This window comes from Puma concolor, unplaced genomic scaffold, assembly GCF_028749965.1.
Source record: "Puma concolor isolate L17-30 unplaced genomic scaffold, mPumCon1.1.hap2 unalloc_scaffold_30, whole genome shotgun sequence".
Lineage (NCBI taxonomy): Eukaryota > Metazoa > Chordata > Mammalia > Carnivora > Felidae > Puma > Puma concolor.
The window spans coordinates 229,087-247,382 of record NW_028240237.1 but is presented as its reverse complement, the minus strand read 5'-3'; the positions used below and the strand labels follow the sequence as shown (position 1 = coordinate 247,382).

Below are 18,296 nucleotides of genomic sequence, written 5' to 3'. Positions count from 1 at the left end.
CAAGGCAAAATTCAAATCACAGAGAAAGAGAAGTGGAATTCATAGAACTGCTTAAGTTTCATAAAGAAGCACTTTTCTCATTTGGCTTATACATCTGGAATACCTATCTCCATAATAATATAAAAGCTAGGTCAAAATCTTTTCCCCTTGAAGCAGCTGTGAGTGACATCCTGCCATGTTGAAACATGTGGAACAGGTATGACATTGTAAATTGTACTCATGTATTTTTCTTCTTCATATTCCTTTTCTTCCATAAAATTTTTCCTATTCAGCCATAGAATTTATATAACTCAGAGGAAAGAGGGTTTTTTTTTAATTTTCAAAAGCTACTTTTTATAAAGCAAACCTGAAAATCTAACATTTCGTTTTACTGTGAACCAGAGGGTTGAAAGGGAAAAAAAAAAATGACACAAGGAAGCTCCCTTTCCCCCTTCTTCCCGTATCCTATTTGGTAAGAAGAGGAGGGGAAAAGTCTGTTAACTACCTGAAGGGAGTGGGTGAGGGGAGGAGAAACAGGTGATGGCGGAGAAACAGTTTCACATCTGAAAGTGGTATCACACTGTATGTTAACTAACTGGAATTTAAACAAAAACTTAAAAAATAGAGTTAACCTAGCTTCTTCCGGTTTAATATAAAAAGTTCCTTTTTGGTTGACCTAGTTTATTTTGGGAAATTCTCAGTTTTTCAAATCTTTCCGCACGTCCGCTCTGAGAGGCCTCCTCTTAGTATCAGGGAAAGCTTGGGGGTCCTGCTGCCCGTAAAGGAGGGCGGCCAGACCTTGGGTTGCCCTCTGGATTCTCGATAGCTTCTTCAACAAAATCCACATTTCATGAGCCCTGACAGCCCATTTCATGAGTCCTGACATCTCCTGCTGAAGTTGATGGCCTGAGAAACTTGTGGTCTGTGTCGTTGTGGTCTGTGTCGTTGTTGTTTTGTTTTTTAGCAAAGTCAAGGTTCTTTGGTCCTTCCTTCACTAACTTGGTTGGCTAAGCCCTAGCATTCACTGGTGATGAGGTCCTCTGTGTCTCAGTCAAGTATTCTATTAGTCCCGAGACCATACTGCCTACTCCATAGCCTCTGGAGGGATCACCTCTCCCTTTGACTTGGTGTCCCATGGCAGACCCACTGACCTCCATCTCTGAGAAACCTTCTACATTGCTTACTGGGAGTACGTGGGAAAACTGGATATCCTTCATACCACACAAAGCCAAAGGGGGCAAAGCGGCGGCCTGTTTCCAGCCCTCCCTCTGCCTAAGAACACCATACCACAATATCTATTCTGGTGAAAATGGCATCTTGTCTGGACACCCAATGAGGTGGTGACATCCCAGAGTTCCAAATAGGAAGCACGACAAAAGGTCTCCTTGGTTTTTTCTATACCCTCACTCCCATCCCATCAACACATCTAGAGTTTTTCTTCTATCTTACCTCCTATCAAGGTTTGATTAGAAAGAGGGGTTGAGGGTAGAGATGACGGGGATGTGCAGCAGGCAGCAAGAACACTTAAACCTTTTTTTGAGAGAGAGAGAGAGAGAGAGATCTTTATCTCTATTTCTCCCCCCAGTTGCACTTTCTTAAACCATAGATTCATAAATACAGAGAACAAACTGTTGGTTGCCAGAGGAAAGGGGAGTTGGGGGGGGGGGGATGCATGAAATAGGTAAACAGAGTCACAAAGATGAAAAGTACAGCATAGGGAATATAGTCAGTAATATAATAACGTTGTATGATGACAGATGGTAACGACATTTACCATGGTGAGCAGTTAAATAGATAATTATTGAACGGCTACATTGCACACCTGAAACTAGTATAACGTTGTATGTCAACTACACTTCAATAATTTAAAAAATATTGCTAAGAATACTGTTGCAAAAATATGTTTTAAAAGCATTACTATCTCAGGTGTGCCTGGGTGGCTCAGTTGGTTAAGTGTCTGACTTCAGCTAAGGTCATGATCTCATGGTTCATGGGTTCAAGCCCTGCATCGGGCTCTGTGCTAACAGCTCAGAGCTTGGAGCCTGCTTCTGATTCTGTGTCTCCCCATCTCTCTGCCCCTCCCCCCCTCGCAAATCAATAAAACATTTAAAGAAGTTTAAAGCATTGCTCTCTCAGTTTTATATCAACTTCTTACCTGTAACGGTTTCAGCTTTATTCATTAGTTTATTAGGTTCAACTGTTCCATCAGCTGTAAAATGAGGTACAAATTACAGAGATCATAATGAGATTCAAACACATGAAATTCTTTTTTTTTTTTTTTTAATTTTTTTTTTTTTTTCCAACGTTTATTTATTTTGGGGACAGAGAGAGACAGAGCATGAACGGGGGAGGGGCAGAGAGAGAGGGAGACACAGAATCGGAAACAGGCTCCAGGCTCTGAGCCATCAGCCCAGAGCCCGACGCGGGGCTCGAACTCCCGGACCGCGAGATCGTGACCTGGCTGAAGTCGGACGCTTAACCGACTGCGCCACCCAAGCGCCCCTCAAACACATGAAATTCTTAACTGTGAAACAGAGCATAAGAAATCAACAATTTCCCATGATTTTTACTACAACTGTACTTCTCTTCCCCCGCTCCGCCCGTGCCTTCATATTCTTTTCTGTGCTCCACCCCACCAGGTACATAACCCTACACACCAGTATTGCCATTCAAAATGCTTTTATTACCTGCCCTGGTCTATAAAGTCCACGTTAGGACTACCTCACCTCTATTCCCACTTCTCTGCAAACTAGGGGGTCTGGGACATGAGCAGTCATCTCATGTAAAAATAATTCCATTTTTACAGACTGATTCATTTAGTCCTGTTTCCTTCACATCCAGTTCCCTGTCGATGTCAGTTAGGCCCTTCCACTTTCATGCTCCCCTTGCCTGTGGAACCCTGTCTGGTCCTAGCTGTGGTTCCCATTGCTTGCTCATCGCCCTCCTTGGTCAACCTTGTGACCGTCTCAGGTATGATCATATCACCAAAAGGGGGGAGGCAAGATAAGGGCTTTTTATCACATTTTGATTTTTTTTTAACATTTATTCATTTTTGAGAGACAGAGAGACAGCGCGTGAGAGGGGGAGGGGCAGAGAGAGAGGGAGACACAGAATCCAAAGTAGGCTCCAGGCTCTGAGCTGTCAGCACAGAGCCCGAAGCGGGGCTCAAACTCACCGACCGCCAGGTCAGGAACTGAGCTGAAGTCGGACACTAAACCGGCTGAGCCACGCAGGTGCTCCTCACATTTTGTAATCATATAAAAATAGTAGATAAATTGCTTAATGGTTAGGTTGTTCCACAACTTTCAACATTTTGATATTTTTTCATCAGATTTGCAAGTTAAAGGATTTGTCAGTGTTTCTTTAAATGACAGTAATGCACGTTACCCTATGCATAAAATGTTCTTAGATTTATAAAGTTGAAACTCCTGCCTTTTAATATTGTAAAAAACAAACAAACTTGTATCTTGTAAATTTTTTCCTGCATTGAGCTATTTAATAGCAGTGTAATACAGCTGTATTTATTCTATAGAAATCCTTTTCTTCGGAAGCTGATTCTTTATCATGTCTTGATTCTGTTTTCAAAGTGCAGAATAGCATTTTAAAAGGAGAAAGGAGGAAAAATTGAAAAAAAAAAGTTTAAAGAGCAGAATGTTGTGTGCCAGGCCTTTCTTGGTGGGTTGGACTGGGTATACATGGTAACGGTGGCAGTTTAGGATGCTACCCCGCTCCTAAAGTCCGAGCCCTTCGTCGGGCTCGGTGCTGACGGCTCAGAGCCTGGAGCCTGCTTTGGATTCTGTGTCTCCCTCTCTTTCTGTTCCTTCCCCGCTCATGCTCTGTCTCTCTCTCTCTCTCTCTCTCTCTCTCTCAAAAATAGAAAACATTAAAAATTTTTTTTAAATAATAAAAAGAATATTGTGGGATCTTAATGATGCTTTTTGAATCAGTGATACAGAGGAAAGGTTGCCAAAGTATTCCTAGAAACGTAAGTTTGGATCTAAAGTACTAACATAACATAGCAAATACATTTCCATCTTTCTTCCACACCTCCCAAATGGAACTTTTGGAAACCATAACATTTATTCTCAAGGAGGAGAGCCTAAAGCATAACACTTAAGGTAACTTTTTTTTTATTTTTATCATTTTCTATGGTTCTTTCTATAAGAATTTTATATCTAAGAAGTTTACAGTAATAAAAAGACTTCTCACAACATAGAACCATGTGAACCATGTCTATGTCTATGTCCCCTTCCACTGACAGGTGCTTCAGAATCTTACAAAACTCTTTACCTGACATCTCCATCTTCATGTTTCCTAGAAAAGTGTCTAAGTTGCTGTCATCAACCTTACTTCCTAGGAGAAAAATAGAAGCGGTAAAAGCTATGAGAATGGGAAATGCTAATAATTTTCAATTTCAGAAAAATACTTCCTATTATCTTCACATCGCTATATTCCATTTCAGTGTGAAAAGAAGAGTCTTTTGACATGTATTCAGATGCACACTTTCAGTTATTCTATCAGAAATAGAAACATGTTCTTTTGATCATTTTAAAGAGAATATGGCTATAAGCACAGGAACATTTAACCCAGTACAGCCCATATGATATTAGACAAGAAGTGTTACTGGCTGATGTTGAGGGAACAGTTAGGAGCCAGTATGTAAAATGTGGTAGGGGCACCTGGGTGGCTCAGTCGGCTGAGCGTCCGACTTCGGCTCAGGCCATGATCTCACGGTCTGTTAGTTCGAGCCCTGTGTCGGGCTCTGTGCTCACAGCTCAGAGCCTGGAGCCCGCTTCGGATTCTGTGTCTCCCTGTCTCTCTGACCCTCCCCCGTTCATGCTCTGTCTCTCTCTGTCTCAAAAAAATAAATAAACATTAAAAAAATGTGGTAAATAAAGAGTCATGTAGCCATAGAATGAGGAATCAATTTTCAGCTTGTACTCAGAGGAAAAAGTGATTTCTCTTCCAATATGATACATTCGGTATTCTCTGCCAGCCAATTCATCAGGAAGATATAACAATCATAAATGCAGATGAGCCAAATTAGAGAGTCTAGAAAGTATATAACAGAACTGACAACATTTCATGGAGAAATAGAAAATACAACAATCATAATGAGAAATGTGAGCATCAAAAACACATGAGAAAAAGGTAGTAAATAACAAACAAGGCCAACATGGTTAATAGTGCTTAAATATTAAGTTTAGATCTGAAACTTTTTGGAAGCTAAGGCATAAAAGGGAACTCAGGTTATTACCTACACAAAGAAGCACACTGGTCTTTGGAAGAGAGAATTTTTTTTTTCTGATATTAAATTTCAAGGAGTGCCTGGGTGTCTCAGTCAGTTAAGCATCCAGCTCTTGATTTCAGCTCAGATCAGGATCTCATGGTCAATTGTGGGATGGAGAGCCACATCAGGCTTCACGATGGAGCCTACTTAAGATTCTTTCTCCCTCTCCCTCAGCCCCTCCCCTGCTGGTGAGCACACGTGCCCTGTCTCTCTCTAAAAAATCAATCAATCAATCAATCACTCAATCAATCATCTAAAGTTCAAGACACTTTTCATCACTAAATAATCTAATGGGCAACATCTTCTGACGATATAGTGACACTCTTGATATGGCTATTTTTAACACCAGTTCCCAAAAGCAGTTGATATATACTATCAGGAAGTTGTCTCAAAAAAGGCATTTCTAGGGACGCCTGGGTGGCTCAATCAATTAAGCATCCGACTCTTGATCTCAGCTCAGGTATGGATCCCAGGCATTTCTACAAAACATCTCTCCATAAATATTTTTTTGCTTATCAAAGCTACATATATGTGCTTATCCAAAAGTAGGTGGAAATGGTCAAAGAAGTAAACCTTGAATTTCTGCAACCATAGAGGGCACTTAAAAATGGACAATATGAAGTGGTTTGAATGTGTGTATAATTTTGGCTTGGTGTCAGAGATATTCTTCTCACTTAAATGTGCAAAATGTAAATCATTCCTTCCTTTTCAGCACCATCTGGCAAGAAAGGGCAGCTTATCAGAGAATTCAGAGGCTTAAGGTTACAGAAATACTATGCAAACCAAAAGAAGAAAAGGGTCCTTAACATTGTAATTGACAAACATTGTGCTAAAATTAAACTTTGAATTAGTGTATAAAGAGAAACTAGGGGCAAAAACATGGAGCTCATACAAAGAAATAACCGAAGAAAACAACGTTGAAATAACAAAAGAAAAAAAAACAAACCTGAAGAAAAATTCTCCTAACAGTAACAAAGATTTTCACTCATTTCTTAAAGAAGAATTATTGTAAATCAATATCAGGAACCCACTATATATCATACTCATATGTCTCACACAATTACACTTGAGTTAAAGTAGAGTAACTTGCAAACAGTGTAATTCTAAGTGCTGGTTTAGTCATTTTAATTAATGTGATTTTTTTTCTTCACAAGGTCCTTAGTGGAAAGATAACTGCAGTCAAGACTCTGGTCTCAGACTAGGCAGAAGAGGTAACTAGAACTCTCTAAAGGGCATGTTCTCATGTGCTACATACACATTTGACATGTGTGGAGTAAAGATACTAGAAAATTATGCCAGTGGTAAATCAGTTTAAGACCATCTCAAAATCTAGCTAGGGTTTTCCCAAGAGATCTATAACCTACATATCATTAGCTATCTCCATTCAACTGAAAATTCTTACTTTCAGGTAGAAATGAAAATCCTGAACTGACTAAATTGCCAATGAACCCTTCTAAATTCACTTTCCCATCTTCTGAAAGAAAAAATGCATGTCAGAGAACAAGGAATATGAACAGAGATTGGCAACTGTAATTGCTATACTGAAAAACGTTTGATATTTTGTAGATTCCATCAAAAAGACAGACTCATGCGTATCATTCAGACACATACCCTCCTACCGTATAGATCCTCCTCTGTATGATGCTACTTAAAATAAGTAGAACCCAAGTGGGTAGTTGGTAGAAAAGAGCTCGGATAATCCATGAAGTGGATAAACGCTTTAAGGATTCTTGAAAAGTTCAAACACATGCATGTCAGCTAAGATAAAGGATACCTAGAAATGTTAAATACTCACCCGTGATAGCCACATTCTTCCGGGATCTTTGAATCGCATCTTGGGGTAATGGAACTCCTATATTTTTCATCATGGAGTCTAGATCATCAGGAGTGACCTCATTTTTCCTAATGGCGGCCAAAGTTTTCAAGGGGCCTTCTTTTTCTATATTCAAAAAAATATGCAATACATGAAGTTAAAAAATATGCAATATTCAGTGGGTCCTGAGTGACAATAATTACTACTAGTAGTACTACTACTGCTACTTCTACCACTTATTAAGTATTCAGCTTAGTGCTTGCTAAGCACTATGCTGAGTGCTTTATACACACCATCCCATTTTATCGTTTAAAAAAAATTTTAGAATGTTTATTTACTTTTGAGAGAGACAGAGACAGGGTGGGAGTGGGGGAGGGGCTGAGAGAGAAGGAGACGCAGAATCTAAAGCAGGCTCCAGGCCCTGAGCTGTCAGCACAGAGCCCTAGGCGGGGCTTGAACCCACAGACCGCGAGATCATGACCTGAGCTGAAGTCGGATGCTTAACTGACTGAGCCACCCAGGCACCCCTCCACCATCCCATTTTAATACAAAGATTCTGTGAGGTTGTTACCAATATTTCCCTTATTTAACAGATAAGGAAACCTAGCCTTAGAGAGGCTAGTCTGTCTAAGCATACACAGTTATTAAATGTAAAGCCAAGTGTGAAGTGCAGGCTATCTGATTTCATAGAATGTTTAGGCGCTAGGCTAAACAGGGCATTGTAAATATTTAATTTGAGATTGAGGAATGATTACATATAAAGGAATCTCAGGACATCCGCTTATACTCATCTCTGGCATATCAGAGGCTGGGAATTCCATTAAAGCTAGGATAACTAAGCATAAAAGTAATTCTAGCAATTCTCTTGCCAAAAATTAGATAACCAGCCATAGTTTGATGTGACTATTCTTAATTTTTTTCATTCAGTGGATACTTGGATATATCCAACACATACATACAAAAAGTCCCCCAAATAATGGAAGGATTAGTTAGCACTGCTATCAATACCAAAAAAAGGTAACATTCATTTCTGAAAGTATCATGGTTCAATTGTTCAAGTAAGAAAACACATTTTAAACGTATTATGATAAACACTATCACATCATAAACATTAATCCTGTAAGAGATTTGCTTATAAACCACATACCTAGGAGAGTTTTATAGATCCCATTCAGAAAACCAGAGATTAAGGACAAAATATTTTGTCAGTTGAAAAAACATACCATTTGGGTCACATCCTAAACACCTACACTCTAGGGAATAATTTCATTTTTGTAGCTACCTAAATTAGGCCTTCTGAATTTTGTTCAGTTTCAATCTTGGGAATTAAAATTTAGAGGAAATTAAGCCATTTCAATTAATCTCAAGAACAAAGGCTCCAAGGAGACCCAGAAGTTCCACAGATATCACAGATATCTCACAGTTGGAGATGTCAATTAAATGAACACATTAAAACCAGATTACATTCAATGCCTCATGGCTAAGGCAGTGGAATAATGAGATGAATACCTCTTACAAAATATGGAGGAAGCTTGTATGTTTCAACATATTCCTACATGTTTCAATAGTTAATCTTCTCATGATAAAATCCCATTTTTATGAACATATAATAGGATAAAAAAAGAAAAGGTAACATTGATTTTTTTTTTTTTTTTTTTTAGTATAGCTGACACACAATGTTACATTAGTTCCAGGTATACAACTTAGTAATTTGACAAGTTTATACGTTATGCTCTGTTCACCACAAGTGTGAACCATCTGTCCCATTACATCACTATTACAATATCACTGACTGTATTCTTTATGCTGTGCCTTTTATTCCTGTGACTTATTCATTTCATAACTGGAGGCCTGTATCTCCCTCTCACCTTCACCCTTTTTGTCCAACCCTCAAGACCCTCCCTTCTGGCAACCATGAAGTTGTTCTCTGTATTTATAGGTCTGATTCTGCTATTTGCTTATTTATTTATTTGTTGTTTGTTTGGCTTTATTTATTTATTTATTTATTTATAATTCTTCTTTGTATTTTTAAGTGAACTCTACACCCAATTTGGGTCTTTTTTTTTTTTTTTTTTTTTAACATTTATTTATTTTTGAGACAGAGAGAGAGCATGAACAGGGGAGGGTCAGAGAAAGAGGGAGACACAGAATCTGAAACAGGCTCCAGGCTCTGAGCGGTCAGTACAGAGCCCAACGCGGGGCTCGAACCCACGGACTGTGAGATCGTGACCTGAGCCGAAGTCGGACGCTTAACCCACTGAGCCACCCAGGCGCCCCCCCCCCCCCCCAATTTCGGTCTTGAACTTAAAAGCTTGAGATCAAGAGTCACATGCTCTACCAACTAAGCCAGCTAGGTGACCCTGTTTGGCTTTTTTTAGATTCCACTTATAATTTGAATCATATGGCATTCATCTTTCTCTGTCTGATTTATTCCACTTAGCGTAATACCCTCTAGGTCCATCTATGTTGTCTGAAATGGCATGATCTCATCCTTTTTATGGTTTCCTTATTCATTCAGCTATTAACACTTAGTTAATCCCTTTTGAGTGATGGAAAAATACTATAAGTTCATAAAATTTAAGTCAAGAAAAGGTCAGGACTAGGATCCCTTCCTGATTCATCATCCAAAGTACATTTGTTACATACATGATGTGCTTCAGCATTAGAAAACTGCACAAATGCATATAATCAAAGCTAAAGGATTCCACTCAAAATTTTTATTGTTAAAAAATTCTCACTTACTTTGAACTTTTGTAAGATATGGCATTTTCATTAACTGAGTCAGGAAATCTTTTAAGTTCACTTTCCCCTCGTCTGAAAATGAAACATCAAGAAATGAATGGTCTTTCACCCAAAGATACAAAGGGATGAGGTCAAAAGATATGCATGCTTACCAAATCTTCAGAACCAAGTTAGTCCTGTTTTCTAACTCTGATTCTGCTAAACACACCTCAGACTATAAAAAGGAACATGATTATGATAACTCTTGCAGTCTTTTTTCTTGTAGAGCCAATGAGTGTTTCATGAATTTTACACACATTTTAACCACTTGGGACCATTGTTTTTTGGTAAGTTTCCTCTCTGGTATGACATTCTCTGAATTTTTCAGCATTACAAGTCCTACTACCACTATCTATGTTACGAGGGAAGAAGATATTCCCTACAAGTACCATAAACCAAACCCCAACCGAAATACCTAATGGAGACTATATATATACTTATAAGCAAAGATATATTAGTAAAGGAAGTGTGCATCTTTTGTTTTTTATTAGCCATGTATTTGGAACTGAAGAAGAAGAAAAGTACCCCTTTGCTCTGCATGTAAGTTAAACCTCCCACTGGCAGGATTCCAAAAACACCACTGTAGCCCTCTGAGGACCGTGGGGAAACCAAACTGGTAAGTGTGTGTCACCACACTAAGGCTTGGCCCTGCATTTCAGGGGCTTGAGAGAGCTGCACAGCTCCTGTCCAATAAAAACGTATGATTCAAACCTCAGGAGGCAAAGCGATGGGATGAAGACAGGAAGATTATACATCCCTAGGATAATTCAATATGAGACTAATCCAAAGCAAATTCTCAGCCAAGCCTAATAGGGAAAATCTAATGTTGTTGAACTCACTGCATCTGATTCCTAATCAATCAGCTCTGTGGGTTTATGAGTGAAAGTAAACACGAGTGTGATATGGAATAAATGACTCAGAAAAGAAATACTTACTATCCAGAGAAATGGATGTAAGCATCTCCTGCAATTCTTCCTCTGGCAAATAAATCCCCAAGCCTTTCAGTATAGGTTTTATATCATCAACAACAACTTTTTCATTGGTGACTTTGTTTAACGCCTTTGCAAGTTCATTAACCTCTATCCGGAGAAAATACTTTCAGTTTAGATGCAAATTCTAAACAATTAGCTTAAACTATGATTCAAAAAACTAATATAGATACCTAGCATTTTTTAAGCATTCACCTTAAACACTCTCTTGAGGTACATACACATCTAACTCTCATTGTATACCTACAAAATAGATCACTTATAGGGCAAACTCATAGTAGAAATTAAGCCTTGATATCTGTCTCCTTCTGTCCATCTATCTTTGCCTCTCAAGTTTCTTACATCCTTTCAGTATGTGTCCAGGGATCTCTCTGCTGCCCCTAGTCACTGCCACCTCAAATCTGCCTCTTTCCCGTCCCTTTATTAAACTTAATTTGTCTTATACTGATTCTCTTGTACTTAGAGCTGAGAACCTTGGTATACACAAGTAACCGCTAATTAACCTGCTGATAGAATTGTTATTGTTTTTAATATATGAAATTTATTGTCAAATTGGTTTCCATACAACACCCAGTGCTCATCCCAAAAGATGCCATCTCTTCAATACCCATCACCCACCCTCCCCTCCCCTCCCTCCCACCCCCCATCAACCTAGAATTGTTATTTTTTTAATAATTGGAAACCAATGTTAACAGAAGAGAGAGCTTTGCTTCCCCCTCCGTGTCAGTTTCCTTCTTATTTAATAACAATACTTTAATAGTGGCCTAAGATAGGTAATACAAAAGAATGTCTTAATGATCGTAATTTCTGATGCTGTGAAAGATCCTAGAGAGCTTTTTTTTTAGAGGTTAACTATCCTTCCTAGCACTTTAAGTACTTACGTATTCTGTCTAGGAAAAACCCGTATTTATTCTCTAATAGTATATAATCAATCTGAATTTAGCACTTTGGAATATGGATTTATAACTTCTGACTGTGATGACTGTACTTCCTAGGTACAAAATGTGCTGACACTGCCTTTGTATTCAGGTAAAACTTTTCTGCCTAGAAATAGACACCTAAAAATATGATAGCTATAAGGTAGTTAGTAATTCCATTATGTATTTGGGGAAAGACAAACTCAGCCATATTATAATTTGCACTGTTATAAAGTAGGTATTTTATCATTCAGATTTTGTGCATTCCCAAATCTATCCCACATCTTTCTACTTTATTCCTCACAGACATCTAAGTCATTCTCACATGTTTTCTTTGGGCAGGCTAGTCTCCTCATCTAGAATATACATCTAAATTCTCTCCCCAGTCCAGCAACCGGTTCAAGGTCCATCTGCTCCTTTAGGCTTCCCCAGATTATCATAGTTCATTCTGATATACCATGATATATAATAATGGCATAATATCAGTATATATAAGATGTATTCTTCTCATTATACTTAAATTCTTGTAGCTCTTGTGGCTGGTGCCACATGATCTAGTATACAATCTTCTAAATGTCTTTTTTCTTTCATCTCACCATAACCTCCCTTATGAGCACAAGACCCGTGTGCTATAATACTTCTACGATCTCTACCATGCATACCAAATAGACTCACTAATTGTTACTTGATTATTGACTAATGTATTTTCTCCTCTGCTCCCTTAATGTTTCCATTCCTCTAGCCTATTGTCATGCCTACCTACTATTCTACTTCCCTCCATTCTGTATTACTGAGCTTCTCAAATGAGTAATTTAGTATTTCTTGCCCCTATTTCATCACCCAATCTCTATTTTAAGCCCCCATAGCCCTCTTGGAATGATACTACTTTACATTTGACCACTTTTTATAACTTATGGGGTACTTCTATATTACTTCTTTTGACAGCCACAAAAAAATCTTACGAAATATATAGGACATGTACTATTATCTATAGTTCAGCACATATACCTGTATTTTATATTTAGATGAAGTGATTTGTCCAAGATCATGAGGAAGAAAACATGAGACTACAGGTCAAACATTCTGATGCAGAGCACAATGCTTCTGCTATTACAAAGAACAGCAAATAACCTCTCAACCCCCTTCTTTGTCAGATCTAATAATCTTAGCCTTCACCGTCCTCTGTACAATTTGGGTAGCTGACTACCTGCCCTCACGTCTTAATTAGCCTCCTTCCTTCCAATTACAGAATGAGTACACGCCATGCCACGTGCTTAATGATTTACATTTTAACGGTGTTTGGTCTTAATACTCTTTAATATCAAGTTTCATTTCATTTAGCAATGTATTTTCAACATTTTCCCTTGTCAGCATATTATTCTAGGAGTATTATTTTTAAATGACCACATAGTATTCCACTGCATCCTATCTTTCTAAACCAAAATTCAGTGGAATCCTAATAATGAACCCTCTTAGAATTTTCTTTCAGAAGAATTGGCCCAATTTACACGAATACGTAGGAAGTGAAAAAAAAAAAAAAAAAGCCATTCATTTCACCACATCCTTTCCAACTCCTATTTTCTCCTTATTCTCTTCTTATTCTTCTGGAAGAACTGTAAGATCATGCTGTCAATCATTTCCTCCAACACCTTCCCACAAAAACATCTCTTCAGGAATTATATTACATTTATCAATTAAAGAGAAGTGACTTATGCATGATATGCGACATCTATCCATAAGATGGTAAAATCTTTCTCATTTTACCTTAAGGGGATTAGCATTAACTCAAAGATTGATAAAACAATCAAAGTAAAGAAATTGACTAAACAGATTAAGAATCTAGCCTAGAAGGTCTTGGTCATTGCTTTTTCTTCTCTATATTATCTCTGAGATTTATTTCTCCTGATTGTTATCCAGCTGTTACCTCCATGAGGCAATTACATGGCCAAATTACAGCTCCAGCTTTTCTCATGTGCCTATTTCTCTGGATAGTCTCTGAGGTACCATCATTGCTACTAACTTGAAATAAATATACTTTCAACTAGATTCATTCCTTCATTAACCTAAGTTGGAACCCATGGTTCTGTTTTCATTTGTTTCTCTCTAAACCCAGACACCACAGTTTTTTCCCCTTTTAGCATATCTCTTTCATTCATTTTTCCCTACTAGTCCATACTGAGGACCCTTTTCAGGTCCTCACCTCCCCAGGCCTGTATTATTTCCAAATGTTTCTAAATACTATTAAATACCACTCTTTCCCTCTCTCAATCCAATCTCCACACTGCAACGGGAGTGACTAGATTGATCATATCACTCTGTTGTTTAAAATCATTTCATTGGGGGCATCTGGGTGGCTCAGTCAGTTAAGCCTCTGACTTCGGTTCAGGTTATAATCTCGTAGTCCGCAAGTTCGAGCCCCACATTGGTCTCTGTACTGACAGCTCAGAGCCTGGAGCCTGTTCAGATTGTGCCTTCCTCTCTCTCTGCCCCTCCCCTGCTCACTCTCTCTCTCTCTCAAAAATAAACATTAAAAAAATAAATAAATAAATAAAAACACTTCATTGGTTTCCATTATATTTTGAACTCGATTCAAATTCCTTACCTTTATTTTCATTAAAGAATCTGAATGATCTGGTCCATGACCATCACTCGAACATCATCTTTTGCCAGTCTCTCCTTTTTTCACTAGACTTCAGCCAGAAAGGCCTTTCAGTTTCTTAAACATATGTGTTATTTCCTACCCTAGAACCATTCACAGCTTCTTCCTCTTGTCTGAAAGACGCTTCTGCCAACTCTTCCAGCAGCTGATTCCTTCTAATCCTGTAGGTTTCAGCCTAAATGTCACATGTCAGAACACACGCTTCCCTGGCCATCCTATTTAAATTAAGTCACTGCACCTTAACGCTCTACCGCCTCCTTGTACATTTCCTCCTTAACATTTAGCACAATTTGTAGTTATTTATTTGCTCAGCTGTCTTTCTTCAGTGAATTCTCTGGGGTCAGAGACCAGTATTTACCTGTCTTGGTTACCAGCATAGTGTCACTCATTTGCTGACTGAATGGATTAAATAAACGATCTTCCTGCTTCTAGTGGCTCCTTAGTCCAATCCACTGTTAAATCAATCTTTAGAGACAGCTTAGTACCTGACACTCTCTTGCCCAAAGAGTGTATTGAGACCTGTTTTGAGCAAAACATTTAACAGCTCCTCCAATGTAGACCTACCAACTATCTCTCATTCCTTATCTTTCAAATCCTACTTACACCTCTGATCTTTTCTTCCCTTTTAAATCTCTAGGTGTCAATGTTTTCTGGCTTTCCCTCTACCTATCAAGCAAGATGCTACCCTTCCTTCACAGTTCCTCCATTTTTTTCGTAGGAATCTAATCTTCACCCAAACTCTTAAAATAATATGCATCACTAATTTGCCCTTACAGAATACTAGTTATATTTTCATGTCAATGACCTATCTTTTCATCTAGATTTTAAGATTTCTCACGGCCTACTTTATGCATATTTTTGTGTTCAATACATGTGTGCTGATCACGATAATATTAATCGGTAAGTTACAGCATTGAATGAATTTTGAAACTGAACCATTAAACTACAATACAGTAAAAGAAATATCTGCACATGGAGTCCAACACTTGCTGTGGGGTCTTAGGTAAGGTACAATTTCCTCGAACTTCACTTTTCTCTTTCTTTATTGTAAGATTTCTACTTAACAGGATAGTCATAAAGAATAGTTAAAAAATAAATTATGTGAGGGGCGTCTGGGTGGCTCAGTCGGTTAAGCGTCCAACTTCGGCTCAGGTTATGATCTCATGACGATTTGTGAATTTGTGATTTCGAGCTCTGCATCAGGCTCTGTGCTGATAGCTCAGAGCCTGGAGACTGCTTTGGATTCTGTGTCCCTCTCTCTGTCCCTCCTCTGCTCATAGTCTCTGTCCCTCTCAAAATAAATAAATATTTTTAAAAAAAGAATAATTATAAAAAAATAAATTATGTGAAAGTGCTTGGTAAAACATCAAACACTATGCAAAAATATTATTTGCCAACCATTAATGATATTATTTGAAACCAAAGAAAATAAAGTATACCTTTAGAGACTATGAGATAAAACTATGTACTTTTGACCCTAAGATACTTTTAATACTGAAAATAAGAGTTAAAGAAGAGTTTTGGTAAGTTCCTAAAACATTAGGCAATTAACTCATTTTTAAAGTGAGTTAGATATTTTCAAAATTATACTCAAAAGTTAGAGCATCCATCATGGGACGCTGCAAAATGTTTCTTGGTACCACAATCGAAAAGACAAAGATTCAAGTTGGAAGGATCACTGATCCCAATAAGTTAAATATATGAATTTCCATCAGGGGTGCCTGGGTGGCACAGTCAGTTGAGCGTCTGACTTTGGTTCAGGTCACGATCTCGGGCTCTGTGCTGCCAGCTCAGAGCCTGGAGCCTGCTTCGGATTCTGTGTCTCCCTCTCTCTCTCTGCCCCTCCCCTGCTCACACTCTGCCTCTCTCTCTCTTTCCAAAATAAATAAACAAAAAAAATTTTTTTAAATAAAAATAAATTTCCATCAGAATGAGAATTCACATGTTCTCTATGCAACTATAAAAAGGAATGAGAAAGGCCTTTATATTCTGATATGAACAAATATCCAAAATATATTACTGTATTAAAAAATCAAGGATACAGAACAATGTACATGTCATGCTCTCACGTAAAAAGTGAGGGAGGGATAGGTATGTGTATATATATATATATATACATTCATACATATATATACATACATATATTCATATTTTCTCGAACGATCTAAGTACTTCCTGTCTCAAAAATAAATAAAACATTAACAAAAAATTAAAAAAAAAAAAAAAGAAACTAGTTACTTATTAGTTAGTTACTGGGGAAAAGGAATAGGAACTGAACAGACCAGGCAAGAAGGAGATTTTCATTGTGTATCTTTAAATACTTTTTTATTTATTTTTACTTAAAAAAATTTTTTTTAATGTTTTATTTTTATTTTTGAGACAGAGACAGACAGAGCATGAGCAGGGGAGGGGCAGAGAGAGGGGGAGACAGAGAATCCAAAGCAGGCTCCAGGCTCTGAGCTGGCAGCACAGAGCCTGATGCTGGGCTTGAACCCATGAACTGTGAGATCATGACCTGAGCCGAAGTCGAACGCTTAACCAACTGAGCCACCCAGTGCTCCAATACTTTTTTATTTATGATCTGTGTGAATGTATTACCTAATCAAAAACCTTAAATTTATTAAAACATTTTTAGGGTCACGTATTTTTGGCAACCTTGTTAGAAGACATATTATTTGCTTCAATTACAAACTTATAATGTTTCAAACTAGACTTACATGAACACAGGAAGCTCACCTTCATCTGAATACCCAAAATACTGAATGTATACCATTCATTTAATCTTGTAGCATATTAGTTATATGTTGATGTAAGTAGCCCATCACTTTTCAACAACTAGCTAAAAATTTCCTATATTCTGTGTTCAAAACTTCCTAATTATTCTCACCTCTAAAATCTCGAAAACGCTTAATGCTCTTCAGTGCTAAAAGGGCAGTCTTTAGAGAAATATCTCCCTTTTCTGTGAAGACAAAAACAGAACAAAGAAAAATTAGTAGATTCAAGAAACATAAAGTACTTCCACAGCGAGCTAAATCGGTTCTCTTGCTGGCCCTTAAGGCATCTTATGGTTTTCTAGCTACGTAAACTTTTGTCCTGAATGCAATCTACAGTCTGCCTATTTAAATCCTATTCATGTCAAAACCAGCTCCTAAGTCTAGATTTCTAAAAAGCCTTCTGTTGAACCTAGATGATGCCCTCTAACCACTACTCTTTCCTTTTCCTTTCCTTCCCAAACTATTTTCTGGAAAGAAATGTTCTTATTCATCACAATCATATTGTCATTCACACATCAAACTGGTCTTATCTAGCTTCCACCCTCTCAAAACTGCTTTTACCAAGTTCACCCATTAACTATTTATTGCCAAATCAATGAATACTTTTTTGGGGTCTTATTTAATACTTTCCTCTTTCATTCCCAAATTAATGAATACTTCTTAATTTGTTGGTCTTATCTAATACTTTCCTCCTTCAAACTCTTTTTTCTCTTTGTTTTGTTGCTATAGCTTTCTTTTGGTTTCTCTCCTACCGTTCGTTCTAGTTACTTCCTGTTACGTCCTTTATAAACTATTCTTTCTCCACCATTACTTAAATGTTAGCATTTCAGTGTCCTTGGCCCTCTTCTTGTTGCACTCTATAAACCATTCCTGAATTCTCTTGTAACTACAAACTGTATGTTGCTGACTCTCAAGTTTCTATTTCTAGGCTAGACCATTGTCTACTGCACATCTTCAACTCCGTGTCCACTCCATGCCCTCAAACACAGTATTTCCTTTTTGTGTGATATATTGAATGTGGTTCAATGAATTCAATGTGCGATATATTGAATGTGATTCAATGAATTCAGTGAATTCAAATGAACTGATGATTT

General features: G+C 37.8%; 1 protein-coding gene across 1 annotated transcript in view; it reads right to left on the bottom strand.

Annotated features, from left to right (window-relative positions):
• LOC147571305 (EF-hand calcium-binding domain-containing protein 13-like) overlaps nucleotides 1–18,296 on the bottom strand; it is a 151,803-nt gene that overhangs the window by 13,528 nt on the left and 119,979 nt on the right. Inside the window, 6 exon segments of the mRNA XM_086696436.1 lie at nucleotides 2,135–2,188; nucleotides 4,270–4,332; nucleotides 7,065–7,208; nucleotides 9,825–9,896; nucleotides 10,799–10,942; nucleotides 17,316–17,387. Of these exon segments, the coding sequence (XP_086552562.1) occupies nucleotides 2,135–2,188; nucleotides 4,270–4,332; nucleotides 7,065–7,208; nucleotides 9,825–9,896; nucleotides 10,799–10,942; nucleotides 17,316–17,387 (549 nt within the window).